Source organism: Ammospiza caudacuta, chromosome 16, assembly GCF_027887145.1.
Source record: "Ammospiza caudacuta isolate bAmmCau1 chromosome 16, bAmmCau1.pri, whole genome shotgun sequence".
NCBI classification, from domain to species: Eukaryota; Metazoa; Chordata; class Aves; order Passeriformes; family Passerellidae; genus Ammospiza; species Ammospiza caudacuta.
Window position 1 is genome coordinate 15,353,834 of NC_080608.1, and position 17,273 is coordinate 15,371,106.

General features: G+C 46.6%; 1 protein-coding gene across 1 annotated transcript in view; it reads left to right on the forward strand.

Annotated features, from left to right (window-relative positions):
- Nucleotides 1-17,273, forward strand: part of NSD1 (nuclear receptor binding SET domain protein 1) — a 58,583-nt gene that overhangs the window by 31,603 nt on the left and 9,707 nt on the right. The window contains exons 10-21 of the mRNA XM_058815610.1: nucleotides 1,058-1,201; nucleotides 1,641-1,764; nucleotides 2,526-2,726; nucleotides 4,112-4,291; nucleotides 4,605-4,761; nucleotides 5,057-5,262; nucleotides 5,814-5,926; nucleotides 8,365-8,634; nucleotides 9,877-9,993; nucleotides 11,175-11,316; nucleotides 11,729-11,835; nucleotides 14,954-15,158. Of these exons, the coding sequence (XP_058671593.1) occupies nucleotides 1,058-1,201; nucleotides 1,641-1,764; nucleotides 2,526-2,726; nucleotides 4,112-4,291; nucleotides 4,605-4,761; nucleotides 5,057-5,262; nucleotides 5,814-5,926; nucleotides 8,365-8,634; nucleotides 9,877-9,993; nucleotides 11,175-11,316; nucleotides 11,729-11,835; nucleotides 14,954-15,158 (1,966 nt within the window). The remainder of the gene's footprint in view (nucleotides 1-1,057; nucleotides 1,202-1,640; nucleotides 1,765-2,525; nucleotides 2,727-4,111; nucleotides 4,292-4,604; nucleotides 4,762-5,056; nucleotides 5,263-5,813; nucleotides 5,927-8,364; nucleotides 8,635-9,876; nucleotides 9,994-11,174; nucleotides 11,317-11,728; nucleotides 11,836-14,953; nucleotides 15,159-17,273) is intronic.

Genomic DNA, 17,273 nt, shown 5'->3' on the forward strand with positions numbered 1-17,273 from the left:
TTGTGCCTGGGTGTACAGTGGCTACAGCTTGCTGACCCAGGGAGGAGCTGGCAGCTGTGCTTTGAGATCACTCAGCTGCCTTATTTAAAAGTGGCAGAGTCCTTAAAATGTTCTGCCTCAAAGCACGGAGCTAAAGGCATCATTTTAGTGCAGAATTAATGTCCTTAAATTGTCCCTGCTCTGGAGTGGCAGCTGGAGCTGCTGAGGCCACTGAAGTGTTCCCTAGACCTCCCAAGTGGGCTGGAAGCTGGCAGGATGGTGTTTTCTAGCCCTCATTGGCCTGTCCTGACAAAATCTGTGGCACTGCTGCAGGATTTAGCTGCAGGACAGCCGTATTTTGTGCTAGAAACAAATGTCTCTAGGATACCTGCTATTCTTTCCTCCTGACTGCCTGGGCAGGTGCCATGGACACTGGGAAGCCTTGTGGCAGGATCCTTAACTTGCCCTGTGAGTGTGTGGTTGGACCTTTATAATTTGAAACCCATCCTTCCCCCAGGATGGTTTTTACCAGTGGGTGTTATGGGCAGTGCTGTACACTTGTACAGGACAGTGGGAGAGTCAGGATGGGCTGTGAATGCCCTGCTGTGCTCTCCTTTTGGGACTGGCTGATCTCATACTAACACAGGGCTTGTGTACCTTTGAGTCTATTTTACGTGGCTTAGAACAAGCTGAGATGAGTGTAGAGGAAAAATGTAGTTCATTTAGTGTGTGATAGGTGCTCTGAAGATTGAGGTTTTTCATTACTGTTTCTAGTGCAAGTAGATACTGGAGTGCTTCTGACTTTTTCTACCTGATTTGCTTCCATTCAGGGCTCACTCCTTGATCAGAGAGGGGTTATGCACAGAAAGATAATTGTGCTGAGTGTGTATTTTTAATCATTTAGTAAACTAAGAGCTCTTTCCTTTCCTGTAAATCTTTTGGAGGAACTGTAAAGGGGGATGTTCTCTCCAGGGTGGGTAACACCTGCCAAACCCATTACGTGCTCAGTGACTGAATTTGTAGTTTCCAAGTCAGAAAGGTGCTACTGACAATCCTAATTCTAGTTTTCTCTTTAAAGGGGGAGACCTCGGTTCATGGGGCTGCAGCAAGCCCCAAGGAGGGTCATGAGGAGGGGTCAGAGAATGACCATGGAGTGCCTTCGTCCAAAAAGATACAGGGGGAGCGTGGAGGAGGAGCAGCTCTCAAGGAGAATGTGTGTCAGGTAATGTTCTTGAAGTAATCTCTTTGAAACTATCCCACTGTAAAGTATTTTTGTGTGAGTTCTGAGATACCTTGGTGCCCTAGGTAAGCCCAGGTAACTTCCAAGTGCTCCAATTATTGTAGAACTAACCATTTTTTTGTGCTCTGTATCAAGCATTTCTCCTACAATATCCTTTCTTCCTCTTAAAGTTCCCAGAGGTTAGGGAGAAGTGACCAGTGTAAACTACATTTTACCAATGTAGGGTATCAGGGAGTTGGATGGTAAATAACAGTGGTTACACACAAACCACCAGAATTAACTGACACAAGGAAAATGTAGCATTTTTCCCCGGCGGGGGTCTCTGCTGGCAGTTCTGGCCAGCACGGGGGGTTGTTGCTGCTGTGTGGGATGGTGCTGGGAGGAAAATTGCTCAAGCTGATACTGTGTTTCTCTCGCACAGATCTGTGAGAAGCCGGGGGAGCTGTTGCTGTGTGAGGCGCAGTGCTGTGGTGCTTTCCACCTGCAGTGCCTTGGGCTCTCCGAGATGCCAAAGGGCAAATTCATCTGCAATGAGTGTTCCACAGGTAGGGCAGGACTGTGGGCTTTCCTGGTGCTGCCTTGGCTGGAGTGATGTGCCTGCTCTAGGGCTGCTGAGTAGCTCTCAGTCCTCACATTATTGGTTTGATGTCTGATAACTTTCTGATGACTTTCTAATTAGAATCACAGGGTGATTTGGGTTGGAAGGGACCTTAAAGGTCATCAAATTCCACCCCCCTGCCATGGGCAGGAGCACCTTCCACTAGAACAGGGTACTCCAAGCCCTGTCCAACCTAGGCTTGAAGACTTACAGAAAAGAGGCATCCATAGCTTCTTCTGTGCTAGGGCCTCACCACCGTCATTTTTTCCTAATGTTTAATCTGCTCTTTGTTGATTTGAAGCCACTAATAATGACTTCAAATATTTACCAGCCTTACTGTTGATTCAGACTTGGTGTACAAAATGAATGTCCATGATCTGCTGGGAAAGAGATAAATTGTTACCTGGGACTCTGGAAAGGGGTCTGGTGGGGAGGAGAAGCCTTTTTCAGGCTGGAAAGGAGGAAATCTCAAAGTAGGGTTAGTGATTTTTTAAAAAATTTTCTTTTTTCCCTGGCCTGAAGTCCCAGCTGTAATAATATTTATTTTGATGTGGAGTTCTATTGCAGCTTCAGGCCAAAGCAGCCTGAAGCTGCTCTGGGATGGGTGCAGCAGGCTGGGAAGTTGTGCTGTGCTGTTAGACAGCCCGGTGACAGCATCAGGCCCTCCTTTAGCCCTCCTGTGTGACCAGTGCCTTGCTCTTTCTGCAGGGGTCCACACCTGCTTTGTGTGCAAGAGCTGCGGGGAGGATGTGAAGCGGTGCTTGCTGCCCCTCTGTGGGAAGTATTACCACGAAGCCTGCATCCAGAAATACCCGCCCACAGTCATGCAGAACAAGGGCTTCCGCTGCTCCCTGCACATCTGCATGACCTGCCATGCTGCTAACCCAGCAAACATCTCTGCCTCTAAAGGTACCCAGTCCTCCAGGGTGGTCTGGGGGGTGCAGTCACCTGGTTTTTCTTTGTTTCGTGTCCACCTGGTTCTTTGCACTGTTGCCTTTGTGTCCTTGCCACACACGGCACTGGCTGTGTTTGCTGAGGAGTAGCTGCTCCCAGGGGAGTGGAAGGGGTGGTGTCAGAGAGTGAGGCTCAGCAGCACTCCCCATGGTGGGCCATGGCAGCTGGAATGTTCTCAGGCTGTCCCCAGGCTGGGATTCCTGCATGCCCAGCCTTGCCTCAGGCCTCAGTGGGTTTCTGAGTAAATCTCTGGAGCTGTACAGACACACTTGTGTTTCTCCCACCTGCTCCTCACTGTGCCAGTGCTGCAGATGGCGCCTTGCTTAGCAGCACGGGCTGTCAACACAGCAGCATCAAGAGCAGCACAGGGCAAACTACGATATTGTTCTACTAATCCATTTTTTTCTATGTAAACTCTCATCTTGTAGAGGAGACACCCTTGGGCTAAGCTTCCTAAGCAAACATTTGTTTGAGCTGTTTGCAGCAATACCTTGACCTTTATCTCACATGATCAAACTTAAAACTTTTGTGATTGCTGTGTATGTTTGCTTCTGAGGCTGCCTTCTTTAATCCTTGGTGTCTTAAGATGGGTGACAATAAGACTAGCTCTATTTTTATCCTCAGAGTCTGTGTCAAAGTTGGCTTTTCTGCCCCCATTTATCAGTATTTGGTGTAGAAAACAACACCAAGGCCAAAACAACACCACAGCCAGCCACTTCCCCACTGAACATTTGTTGACTGGCTGCTGCTTCTCAATGGTCACATTTACTCCTCATCTCCCACCTCTTCTTCCTGTTTATAGTCTCCTGTGAGGAACTGAAAACTGAGCTCCAAAACCTCACATAAACTAGGCCTGTAGGGAAGTCTGAATTGCCTGGAAGTTCTGGAATTTCAGGGTAAAATCTGATAAACAAGAGGCAAGTGCTTGTGTTTTCAGAAGCTACATGGATTGATTTCATTATGTGCAGCTAAGCACTTGGAACACCCCATCTGTAATTACTGTCGGAGCTGATTTAGTAATTATTTGTATATGATAGGAAGCAGTCCCAGTCTGTGAACTCTTGAACTGTTTCTACACAGCGTGGAGGATATTTTTCACTTCTAAATAATGCAATTTTATCTATGGTATAGGTATTACAGATTTTTAAATTTTATATATATATTTAGTTACATTAAATAACTTAATAGAAATCCAGTGAGTATATCATGGGTGATCTATAAAAATTAAAGATCATCTTCCTTCTCCAGAGGTCATTTGGAGCTTAGGTAGGAGTTGAGTCTAGTTTGAGCAGGAAGGAGGGGTGTTCCTGCAGGGGCTGACTGTGTGGCTGCCGTGCCAGGTCGCCTGATGCGCTGCGTGCGGTGTCCGGTCGCGTATCACTCCAACGACTTCTGCCTGGCCGCCGGCTCCGTGGTCCTGGCCTCCAACAGCATCATCTGCCCCAACCACTTCACTGCCCGCCGGGGCTGCCGCAACCACGAGCACGTCAACGTCAGCTGGTGCTTTGTCTGCTCGGAAGGTGAGCTCCCCTGGCCCCAGGGAATGCCCTGCCCAGAGTTCATTACAAGAGGGAAGAGCTTTTCCCATTCCCAATGGGAACTGTAGAGAGCAGACTGCCTCCCTAGCTTTCCACATTTAAGTCCAGCTTCAGATTACAATTTTTTTTTTGATTTCTGCATTCTTAGAAGGTTCTTTTTTTACCATGAATAGGGCCCAGCTTTTGAAAAGGGCTTGCACTAGACCATCATTCCCTTTTTCCATGTCTGTCTGGAAATGGGGAGTGCAGGGCTTCTGCACAGTGACTGATAAATTTCTCCTCTTTCTCTTTGCAGGGGGCAGCCTTTTATGCTGCGAGTCGTGCCCGGCTGCGTTTCACCGTGAGTGTCTAAACATTGAGATGCCAGAGGGAAGCTGGTATTGTAATGATTGCAAGGCAGGCAAAAAGCCACACTACAAAGAAGTAGTCTGGGTGAAAGTTGGGCGCTACAGGTAGGTGAAGATAGAACAGACTTGTCCCCGTTCCTCCTTCATGCAGTGCTCATGGTGGTGGAGGTGAGGAGCTGCTCCTCTCTGCAGGGTTCATTGCAGCAGGCCTCTGCATTTTTTTGCATGCACATTGCTCATAAAATGTGAGCTTTTCTCCTCCAGTAGCCTCTTTTCTCCCCACCAGCCTTGCTGGTAAGCCCTCACACACTTTTTCCCATGCCTCCATGCAGTAACATACTTTTGAGGTGTCTGGAAATGGGGAAGCCAGAGGTTTCATCTGCCCTTCCCTGTGTTGCAGGTGGTGGCCAGCTGAGATTTGCCATCCTAGGACAATTCCTGTCAACATCCAGAAAATGAAACATGACATTGGTGAGTTCCCTGTGCTGTTCTTTGGCTCCAAGGACTACCTGTGGACCCACCAGGCTCGTGTGTTCCCTTACATGGAAGGTGATGTCAGCAGCAAAGACAAGATGGGGAAAGGTGTTGATGGCATATACAAAAAAGGTAACTTGCCTTCATCCAGGGAAGTACATGGTCTTACCTTCTTCATTCCTCTTTGGAAAAGTGCCATTCATGCAGCAGTGAAACATGTCTTCTTATAACTGAAGTGAAATTAAATGTGTAGAATAAGCTGCTGCTTATGTAACATCCAGCATGCTCAGAGTGTTTGTTTGACTCCCACAGAGGGAGAAGGGTGTGCAGATCTCAAATCTTTGTCCAGTTCTGACATAGCATTTCAAAATTCAAGTGAGCTGCTGCTGGGTCAGCTTCCCTCTGTGCAATACAGTCATTATCTTGATATTAGCATGCACTTGAGAGTTGTGGATGTAGCTGTCTGGCATCTCTGCCCAAGAGAGCAGGCAAAGATAGCCAACAGATGGGATGCTTCCTCACCCATGAGCAGGCCCTTGACTGTAATTTCTGCACTTCCCTGCTGCATTGGCCTTTTCTTCACCCTCCTCTGTTGAACCTTGTGAACACAGGGTGGACAGTGGCTGCCCAGCTCTGTGTGAGCAGGGGGAGTTCCTCACAACAGAGCCTGTTCTCTCACTTAGCTCTTCAGGAAGCTGCTGTGAGATTTGAAGAATTGAAAGCACAGAAAGAACTGAGACAACTTCAGGAAGACAAAAAGAATGACAAGAAACCTCCTCCCTACAAACACATCAAGGTGAGGGGAGGTGGTGGGGGGCAGGTGTGGAAGAGAAGCCTTGAGCTCTCGGTGCAGGCGATTTACAGGTATACAGAAACATTTCTGATGTTTGGATGTCTTGCTGTTCTTGAAGGTGCCTTTGATCCTCTTTCTATCCTCAGCAAGCTGGGCTGCAGTAACAGAGGTGCTCTGGTTTGCTGGAACAGATCTGATCATGTCTGTGCTGTCTGTGTCAGTTGTGTGGTCTGAAGGAAGTGTTTCTGTACCTTGAGAACTCAGGGGAGAGGGCTGGTAATGCTCAGTGTGGTCAAATGCTCCATTCTGCTGGTGGCAAGGTGAACAAACCAGGACAGGAGGTGGTCGTGGTGCAGTGCAGCAAGGCTGTGTGGAGGGTGTGGTAACACACAGTATCTTCTATCATCTGCTATTGTTTTATATCTCTTTCTGTATCAGTTGGTGACTGAACAGAAATACTGAAGCAGGTGTACAGGCTGCAATATCAGCCCTTTTCCTCAGTTTTGGGGATCTATTCACATTAAGGGCTGTTAAATATTATTGTTATTATAGAGTTAGAATTGGAGCAGCACTAGCTACAGAATGGAGGTGACTTGAGAGGAGAGCTGGGACCAAGCATGTGCCTGTGTCTGAGAAGTGGATCCCAACTGACCAGAAACCCATTGACTCAGGGACTGTGTTCTTTTTTTCTGTCTGCTCCTTCCCTTTTTATGTGGCAAAATATGAAAGCTTAACTGATTTCTGGCACTTCTTGTATCTAGCTAGGATTTTTAGGCAGGCAGGTATATCCTGCATGAGTTACTCTGTGGTGTAAAGGGCACAGCTGAATGCTGTGGCAGCAGTATGGGCCTGGCAGCTTCAGTGGAGGAAGTAGTTTCTCATTATAGCTATTTTTAGGACTCTCTGGCCACAACATGAAGGAACTTTGGAAGCAGTTTAGAGCCTTTGAAATACCCTTTCATATAAATAATGACGGTTGTGGTCATTAGTCATGGCAGCTCTTCTGAGGTCTGGGTGCAAGCTGTTTGTCTCTGAAAGCAAAGCAGTTTGCAGGAGCAGATGGTGAACTGGAGAGGGCTTCAGGATGGAATGGCTGAAGCTGTTTGTGTCCACTCCTTCTAAGGAGATCTGCATTTCAAGTCCATCCCAAGGAACGTCCACGTGAGAGGCTGCTGCAAAATGTACTTGGGATCCTTCATCACATCAGGCTTGTGATGAGTCCAAGCATTGCCCTGTTTTGGTTTTTTCCCAGCAGTGTCTCAGAGAATAGGGCAGGTGTGTGCTGGGTATATGTGGTGTGCAGTGGCAGTGCTAGAGCTGTACCAGTAGAGGATTGACCAAATCCTGTGAGTCTTGCCACTCTTAGTGAGATGGGAAACAGCAGTGGAGAACCTGAGTGACAAGGAAGGCTGGAGGTGGGGCACAGTTCTAGGAGGAAAGTGGGGGAGGCTGTGTTGAAGTGATTAATGAAGGGTTTCTGCAGGGTTTGTGTTTAAACAAAGGGGGATCAGGACTGGGCCAGCCTCAGACAGGCTGTTAGTGTGGAACTCTGGGGGTGGGACTAGGTAACTTATATGGGGGCTAGAATAGTCTTGCTAAAATCCCTTCCTTTCACGTTCTGGGAGAGGAAAGTGAGACAATGGTTCACCCAGGGAAAGAGCAACCAGGAGCTTTTCTTCAGTGTCTCTCTCCAAAGTCCTGACTCTCTGTTGCCTGCTTTTCAGCGTTTGCTGCCTTTAACCAAACCCCAAGGACCCAGCTCATGCCACAGACACGTCAGTCGCTTCTCCACCTGGTGCTGCACTCTGCTTCCTCCTGGAGTGGTTTTTAGAGAGCTCCTTGCCTTAACTCTGAGCTCCTCTTTGGGCCTTCCAACCCCAGCCTTGTCTGGTTTGGCTTCCATTTACATCTGCAGGACAGTTGGGTAGGGAGGTAACTGCATGGTAGGCCTTCTGTCACAGGTGTGACAGCTGAGAGCACAAAGCAGCTTGAAGGTAACATTCAAAAAGCAGGGCAGTAAGGGAAAGCTGAGGAAAAGCACCTGACACTCAGACTGGAAAAGGTGTAGTTTGATGCACAAAGGGGTTTGGTGCTGATCACAGGGATGCTCTGTGCCCAGCAGGAGCACTGAGCTGAATGTGGCCTCAGTGATGATGGGAGGGGGACACTTGGCAGCCTCTCACCTTTCCAGGGTCACAGAATACACACTGCACACTGCACCAGGTGATGCTAACGGGGAACCTGCATCCTCCTGAGCTCTTTCCTCTAACCTTCTGCCTCTCCAAATAGCATTCCCAGGAGTACAGCTGTGCCTGTACTTGTGTCCTTCTACCCCTCGCTGTCACTATGTCACTGCAGCCCGTAGGCAAGGGTGGAGTACAAAGTGCCTGTCAGGCTAACCTGTAGCTCCCAAGAGCTCATGTCCCTCGTGTGCATTGAAGGTGAACCGGCCCGTTGGGAAGGTGCAGATCTTCACTGCCGACCTGTCCGAGATCCCGCGCTGCAACTGCAAACCCACGGACGAGAACCCCTGTGGCCTGGACTCGGAGTGCATCAACCGCATGCTGCTCTACGAGTGCCACCCCCTGGTGTGCCCCGCCGGGGAGCGCTGCCAGAACCAGTGCTTCTCCAAGCGCCAGTACCCCGAGGTGCAGATCTTCCGCACGCTGGCACGGGGCTGGGGCCTGCAGGCCAAGACTGACATCAGGAAGGTACCTGCGCTCTTTCTGTGTCGTTTTCTCTTATTGTTTCTCTCTTGATCACTCTGGGTTTGAAAACTGGGTTTCTTGCTGTACAATGCCATTTAGAAAAAAAATTGAATTTAATCTTTACAGACTTGACAAGAGTGTTTTGGTTCAGCTGACCGGGAAAATTATTTGCATGTCCCACAGGGTAAGAAAGGTGATTGGTCAGTCTGCTTGTAAGAACAATGGGATGGTGCTCAGGATTTCCAGATGGGGAACAGTGATTATTCCTCCCTCCTATTCTTGACTAACCAGGCTTATCCAGCATGAGAATCTTGTGTTAGAAATAGAAACCAGGGCTTGGATCTTAAAAAAGGGCAGTGTCTTGGACATGGCTGTTTTTGCTGCTGAAACTGATTATCTCCACCTAAAACACTCGTATCTGTTTTTTAAATGCAAAGAAGAGCAATTCTTTGGACACACATCTGTGCTGAACGAAGAAGGAGGAATGTTAAATCCAAAAGAACCCCAAAGCTAATAAAAGATAAAGTGAAACAGGACTGTTATCATAGTAAGAGAAGAATGTCTGAAAAGGGAGTAGTGATGACATGATAAGAGGGAGGTCTTGATAGAAGAGGCAAAATGTGAGTCTGTCCTGTTGAAAACTTTGCTGTCTGCTGTGCCCTAAGTTAAAGGATATTTCTGCCATTCCATGTGCTTGTTTCACTTTCAGCAGACAGTCTGGAAACAGAAACAATCAGTTATTTAGTGGGGGAACCAATTAGCCCCACTGGAGCAGAGCTGGGTTCTCCTTAGTGACTGGAGTAGTCTCTGCAGTACTTACTGCAAGAGAACTGCACTCACTGCAGGAGCAGGTGCTCCAGGTGCATCCTGCTGCTCCATGTGGTTGGTCCCCAAAGGGATATTGTTTTCAGCTGGAATGCAATTAGGGCAGTGCTTTGAGCTTTGCAGCAAAGTGCTGTTCTTGTGGTTAACTTCTGTGCTCTCCCTGGATGCTAATTCTTTCTTTGGCACAAAGAATAACCTGATGGTCACAGTTCTTTATTTAATTTAATTTGAGTTGTTTGAGCATGTGAAACAGATGTATGGTTCAGAGCTCTTGGTGAAGGTTATAGGCCAAACTGGCTGCAGAGCACAGGGAGAGATTTTTAGGAAGGAAACAGGAGCTGAGTTCTAGCATAAAGGTGGACGTCCTTCCATCCTGCAGATAATTTGTCTTGTCTTATCAGCTTGTTTTGTGTCTGGCAGGGTGAATTTGTTAATGAGTATGTTGGGGAGCTAATTGATGAGGAGGAGTGCCGAGCCCGAATCCGCTATGCTCAGGAGCACGACATTACCAATTTCTACATGTTGACACTGGATAAGGTATGTGCAAGGAATGTCCTGCCAGCATCCTGAACAGAAATAAAAAGATGGGAAGGAAGGCATGATGCTTCATGTAGCAAAAAGGTGCTAAGCATTGCTGATGAGCTGGTCAGCATTTCCTGTGAAATGACAAAATTAATTAATGTGTAATAGAGGAGCTTCAGGCTGGATTTCAGGGTTAGGAGGAAAGTCTGAACAGGCATTGCCTGAGTTTGTTCAGAAGAGGTGAGGACAGCTGTCTGAGGAACTGCAGATCCTACTTCAGCATAAGAGGCTGAATTTGGGAACATGGGGATCCTTCCCAGCAGCTGAACTTTGGAGAGCCCAGAACAGGGTTGGTGTGTGCCAGAAGAGGCATAAGTAAGTTATAGGCACAGCAAGACCTTCATCTGAGTTCAGATCTCAGGTCTTGCTGTTCTCAGTAGACTGATGGATTTAGTTACAGCCAGAGGGTTCCCAGTGGGTCCTGCAGGCCAGGTTGGTGCTATGAACTCCTGATTTTTAGAGGTTTAAGTGATTGTGTCAGCTGCTTTCCCCACTTTGTCACTCAGCCATGGAAAGATGAGAAAGAAACCATGAAAACAGACATGGGGAGGAAACTGTAGAGTGGGGGACAGGATAACAGTGACTGCTTTGTCTTTCCCCTCATCCTGCTGCAAGTTCACACTGACCATATCGTGTTCTCCTTGTATGGCTGATGGGGCACACCCAAATGTTAATATCTCCTCATTGCTACAAAAGCAAATCTCAGTTGCAGCTTTCCTCTCCTCTCCAGCCCCATTGCAAGCTGTGCACCAGTGTACCTCAGCTTGCACACTCTTCCTGTTTTCCTTCTATACACTGACATGTAAGAAATAGGAACTGCTGGTTTTGCTTTTAAGCAGAAATTGGGGCCTGGAACCACAAGCACTGCCTTGGAAGTGTGCTGGGGTGGTGTTTATCCAGCACTGATGCCACAGGGAGACTTTATTTCCCAGAAAGCCACAGTGGCACTGTCCTGGCTGTTTGGGAGAGTGTCTTTGTCCCTTGAAAGTGCTGTGTCTTTGAGGAGGAGGATGATGTGCAGGAGGCTGTACTGATGTGATCTGCCAGCCCTGGCCAGAGGCATCAGAGCTGGCTGATTGCAGCTGATGACAGATGATTGAAATGTGGTTTTCTGGGGGGTTTTTTTGCGATTCCAGGATCGAATCATTGATGCTGGGCCAAAGGGTAACTATGCTCGGTTCATGAACCACTGCTGCCAGCCCAACTGTGAGACTCAGAAATGGTGTGTGAATGGTGACACTCGGGTCGGGCTCTTCGCACTTGTAAATATCAAAGCTGGTAAGGAACGGCACCGTCAATGCCTGCTGTAGCCTCGGGGGATCTGTAAGGAAAAGGGAGGGTTTGTAGCTCTCTGGAAGGGGATTTAATTTTTATTTTCATTGTGGTATTCATGAGGCTGAACAGCAGCACTAACATAATGAAACACACACATGGTATCAGTGGAGGTTGATACAGGGCCCTGCTACAGGATCAATGCCCTTTTTAGCTGTAGAATCTGGTAGGGGAGAGGGTTTGTACTGAATTTTCAATCTACACAGATCTTTGGGGAGATTAATTGTTTGGTGTCCTTGTGTAGTGGTGGCAGTCATTTGTGACATTGTATTTTAAAAGTGCTTTTATTTTAGCAGTAAAACATTCTACTCTATAATTCATTAACAATTTGCTTGGTTTTGATCTGCTTTTGTGCCAGGGACTGAGCTGACTTTCAACTACAATCTGGAGTGTTTGGGAAATGGAAAGACTGTTTGTAAATGTGGTGCCCCAAACTGCAGTGGCTTCCTTGGAGTAAGGCCGAAGGTATGATGCATCCTTTAAGCTTTTGTTCCTCCAAATTGCCTCTTTGCATAGATGTGTATCAGTCATTGGTTGCAAAGGTTTCTGGTTGAAGAGATCATTTAAGTGTGGCCATGGGAACAGTGCTTGAAATGAGTTAAATATTCGAGTTTTCATTCTGAAAGCAAGTCTTAGTCTTCAGTTATCAGAGTTGCTATAAATAATAACAGGAAGCTTTATTTTACACTGGAAGAATAAAAGAAAGAGGGTGGGGTTTTTTTAATTTTTTTTTTTTAATTCTGCTTCTTATCATGACATTTTCCATAGCACTAGAGGAGCAAAGGACAGGCATGGGAAAGACTTCATTAGATAACCAAGAAAACACAACTCAGCCCGTTTCCCAAAGTAAAGGCTCCCAAAGTAAATTATGAGCATGCATGGAAGGCCAGCAAACTCGCATTCCTTCACACTGAAGTTGCTTTAGAGCCAGAAGGCTGCTACCTCACCATCTATTCTGCAGTAAAGTTCTTGGTTTTATTCTGGTTTTAATGAAATGACTGATTTTTACACATGAGACAGACATGAGAAATCTGCCATATCTGTAGTTGAAAAACCACCAGCTTTTAGAACTCACTGACTTTTTGAGGGCTTCGATTTGTAACTGTAATGTTGCAGAAACAGGAATTGATTTCAATTACCTCCTTGTGTGAGCTGGTTCTCAGTGGGAAAAGGAAATAACAGGAGCAGTTGGCCGAGTTCCCAGCTGTCACCCGCTAAATCTATGTCTCAGCTGTTGGTTTGTTACAAGTGCTTCACCAAATCAGCCTGTAATCCCTCTGCTCTGGCAGGTGGATCCTGCCATGCCCACTGTTAAGGGTTAAAAACCTCCAGCAGCAACAGTTGTTGAGCCCCATCAATATATAGAGAAGGTTTTATAAATTCTCCAGTGATTTAGTTCTTCAGAAAAAATTAACTTACAAAAATAAAAAATGGATGTCTTGAGAAGCTGACAGATGGGGGAGTGGCACATCTGATGTATTTAGCTCGTTTTTGGGTTGCAATTTAAAGTTCAATCGATTTTGTGCTGCCCCTGTGTTATACATGGTTTGACTGTCATTTTTGCCTTGAAATTGCAGGTTGCACGATGGAAATGAGAGAAAGGTGCCCTTTAGTTGGCATTCATGTTCCATTGTGATATCTGAGGCGACTCATTGCATCTTGATGAGATGGGCTAAGAAACAGTACCAAGACAACAATACCTTGGGGTGGTTTTTAAAAAAAATTCTCACAATAGATGCATTTTTAAGCTTGCTGAAGATACAGCAAGACAAAACTGATTATACTCAAGTTCATTCTTAAAAATGCCTTCTAACTGGGAGTGTGGAGGAATGTTTGGGAGTCTATGGTACTGCAGGGAGCAAGTGGGAATCGCTTAGTCCAGCTGTTAGACCTCTCTTAGACATTCAAATTAGCTGTGAAGGGATTTTCTTGTTCTCTTTGTAATTAGATGGTTGAAAATCGGTGGCATAGTTTAGATGGAAGCATTTCAGTGCCTGCATTTTCAGTGATAAGAAAGGCCTGGCTTGTCCCCATTGTCAGGGGGAATGATGGTATGAAAGCAGAAACTTCCACGTGTGAAGGGGAAGGAAACAATCAAGAGATGTAACTCCTTGGTGACAGGAAAGCTGGATAGCCAACTGCAGAGTTCTGAAATTGTAGGTCTGGAGACCAAGGCTTTTAAATGTTTTGATGATGAAAATATTATGCACAATATTTTGGTAAAATAAAGGCTGTAAAAATTGCTTCACAGGCGTTGTCTCAGCACACAGAGATATCCTGCATGGAGAACACAGATTTGAGCACAAAGAGATGTAGAAAATGGCACAGAATTTAGCTCATGTCTCCTTAGATAAACTAAAGTGATGGTGCTTTGATAAGGTCAGGACTGGGTCAAGAAGCATCATCTTTGTGGAGCTGAGTGTTCCACACAATGGGAGGCTCATCCTGGCTGGAGGGGGAGTTGGAAGAGCAGGGTTGGAGGAAGCCTTAGGCCAGAGAAGAGAGCACTTGAACCATTTAGTTGCCTGTCCTGGGTCCATCTGTAGTTACTTCACGAATAATTTAACTGCGCTCATGATGCAGAGTTTGGTTGTCATTGCCATGGGAGAGTGAGAGGATGGGGCAGTTGCAAAGGAATAACTGAGTGTAGGGGGAATGGAGATTGGATATTCCACAGTACACACCTGGAGAGGTTAACAGCAGAAACAAATCCACCATGAGAAGGTCATGGCTGGGCAGTCGTGGTGGAGAAGGAGCCACTGTGCAGCTCAGCTGCCACAGCACTGAGCTGTGGTGTGACACAGTTGTGGAAAAGGCAAATGAGGGCAGTGCTTTGGGGGAATTTCCTGTTCTTTTGGCTAAGTGTTGATGTCTTTGTATGAGAGGTGTTATGTGAGGTAGCATGTGTAATTCTGTAACTTTTCTTTGGGATAAACATACTCAATAAGGGCAGAGAAAAGCCACTGGGAAGACTTGAGTGTGCAGACTGTGAACGTTTCAGTTTGCAAGCAGGAGAGTGTGTCCCAGGGGTTTCTTCAGGGAGATAGAAAAGCTTCAGATGTTGAACTTAATGATCTTGGAGGTCTTTTCCAACTGTAAAAATTCTGTGATTCTGGTGCAGAAGGGCAGCATTGACACAAGAACAAATAGGTCTAAACTGACGACAGATAAATTCAGACTGAAAACGGAGAGGGAAGTGGTGAATGTGAAAAATGCAGGAAGGCCCTGAATAGACTCCTCATGAGTCATGTGTGCCAGGAGACCTGACTGCTTTGACCTGGAGAGTCTGGGAGAGGTGGCACAAGCTCAGTGACACCAGGCAGCCCCAGCTCCTCATTCTGCTGTTGCTAGTCATATAAATCCCATGTCCAGTCAAGCTTTGCTACATGATTTCCAGGCTGTTTCAGAATACCTGGGAGCAATTTGCTGTAGTAACTTGGCTCCAGATACCGAGCAGCACTAAAGATGCTGCACAGCTCTCAGTATAGCTGGCAGTGGGATTTGTGTCAGCAGGGTTTGCAGCAGCAAGGGAGCAGGTGGATGAGGCAAAGCCCTGTGTTAATCAACATCTGTTCACCCCCAGAGCCAGCCCAGCCTGAGCGAGGAGAAGTCCAAGAAGCTCAAGAGGCGGCCGCAGATGAAGCGCAGGTCGCAGGCGGAGGTGATGAAGGAGCGGGAGGACGAGTGCTTCAGCTGCGGGGACGGAGGGCAGCTGGTCTCCTGTAAGAAGTCAGGCTGCCCCAAGGTGTACCATGCTGACTGCCTCAACCTGACCAAGAGACCTGCAGGTCAGTGCTCTGCACAGCTGGGCTCTGCTTGGCTCACAGTGTTGGCTCTGGGTGTCCTGGGTGCTGCTCGTGACCTTGCACTCTATTCACAGCTTCTTAACATTTAGAGAAATCTTTCTCAATTAAGCAGATGTTGTTGCCCAGCCACCCCCACCCCTGGTTTGCACCGCACTGTGACTGCAAAAAGTTGCTGAAGGGGGAGTTGGTCCTGGCCTAAGAGATGGTGCTTGTGAACTGACCCCATTCTTGGGGCATGGCAGAGCATAATCCCAGCAATAGCTGAGGTATTGGTCATCACACTGGCTGTTTTCCCAAAGTTGAAGACAGTTGTGAGATCACTGGTGAGGAGAAGGAAAAGCAATGCTGGAAAATAGGAGTTAGAAAAGAATCTCTTAAATGTCTGAACAGCCATTAGCTCACACATAAGAGAACAGTACCAAAGCATATTCTAGTTTGTAGAGAAATGAGGGTAAAAATTTGAAATAAAAAATACTCAAAAAGTACAGTCCAGCCCTCCAGCCTGTTCCCCTTCTTTCCATTTGCAAAGTCTCTCCTAACAGCCGGACTTTAAAACACTAAGGATTGCCAGCTCTCTGATACTAATTTTTTTACATAGTGGAAGATTGTTGTCCCAGTCCTTTTCCGGCTTGTACAAACATAGCCTCAAGTTTTTATTCTTGATCTACTCTGGACTGTGTCCCACTTGCCTAAACATTTTTTTAAAACTGGAATCAAGTATTTTAACAGCACTGTAGCCAAGGCCTTGCTTACTCTTGACAGAAGAGAATAATTATATTTTGTTTTTTGCATAAAATTCCTTCAGAAATGATGTTTTACTTGTTTTGCAAAAATAACTTATACTGGTGGAATGTTGATGGTTTGCTTTATCCTTCTTGAGTTTTCATCTTGATCCTTTTCTCATATTTATTTCTTCCTTTTGCAATCCTGTTTTTCACCTGTGTTTATTTAATTACACCTTGTTGGTGCAAGAGCATTTGTCCACTTTAAATTCTGAGCCTGTCCAACTGGATTTTTGCAGTCCCTTACAGGCTCGATGTTATCTACCTGTATGTGTAAGAGGATTTGCTGTTCTGCTTTCAGAAATTTAAATTATTGTACACATTAAATACATTCCTGAAGGGTGTAATTTGAAATGCCTTTTCAGTTTGCCACAAGACCATTAATAACTGTTTTTAGAGAATGATTTTCAGTCAGTTGTAGCAATTTTACTCTTTTTACACATAGGCAATGATTTTCATAGCCTGCTCCTCGGAGTATGATTCAGGACATGAAAGGTTCAGCACTTTCGGCTTCAAATGTTTCCTCTGCCATGGGCATTGCTGTCAAGTAATTGGAATTTCCTGCTTGTTTGCATGTTTGCTAATTGTGTGATCTTACTTCCAAGAGCTCTGGGCTGTCCCTGGAGAGGGTGCTTATTCATTAGACCATTTTATCCTGTCAAAGACCATTAGAGTGGTTTGAAAGGATTTATCCTTTCTGCAACAAAGGAGCAGGTTTTGACTTCTTTTACTTTCCATCTGTACAAATGACCTCTATAAGAACGGTCCCAGGGTCTTTGCAGTGTTGTGGGGCTCTCTGGGATGCTGCTGGTGCAGGGGGAGCAGTGACAGCCTGTGCTGCAGCACCATGAGCCAGGAGCAGGGGAGACCATGGGAAGTGTTAAACATCCTCACTTGGAAAAAAATGCTGAAAAATTGGGAAAGACACATAAGAGCAGCGTGCATATTCGGAGACTGGAACAGAAGCCTTGGACGGGCTTCAAAGGAGGGGAAAAACTTACTCTGTGTTGCCTTCAGCCCCAGGGGAGAAGCAGCGTGAGAGAGGGGAGTGGAGAGCTGCTGTTGCACAAGGCTAGGGAGCAAAGCCCACAGCTGCTCAGTGCTGTGCTGCAGGAGCCAGCCTCCATGAAAAGGAGCTGCTCCCTACAGCCACAGGTCTGTGGGCTTGGTTCAGGCAGGCTGGCAAGTGCTCTGGCCTGGCTGGTGGCTGTGATTGCCCTCTAGCTCAGAGCTCAGTGTCAGGGCTGCTCTGCAAGGAGCTGCTCCCCACAGCAAGGCAGGGAGCAGGAGAGATGGGGAATGTGGGGTGCTGGGA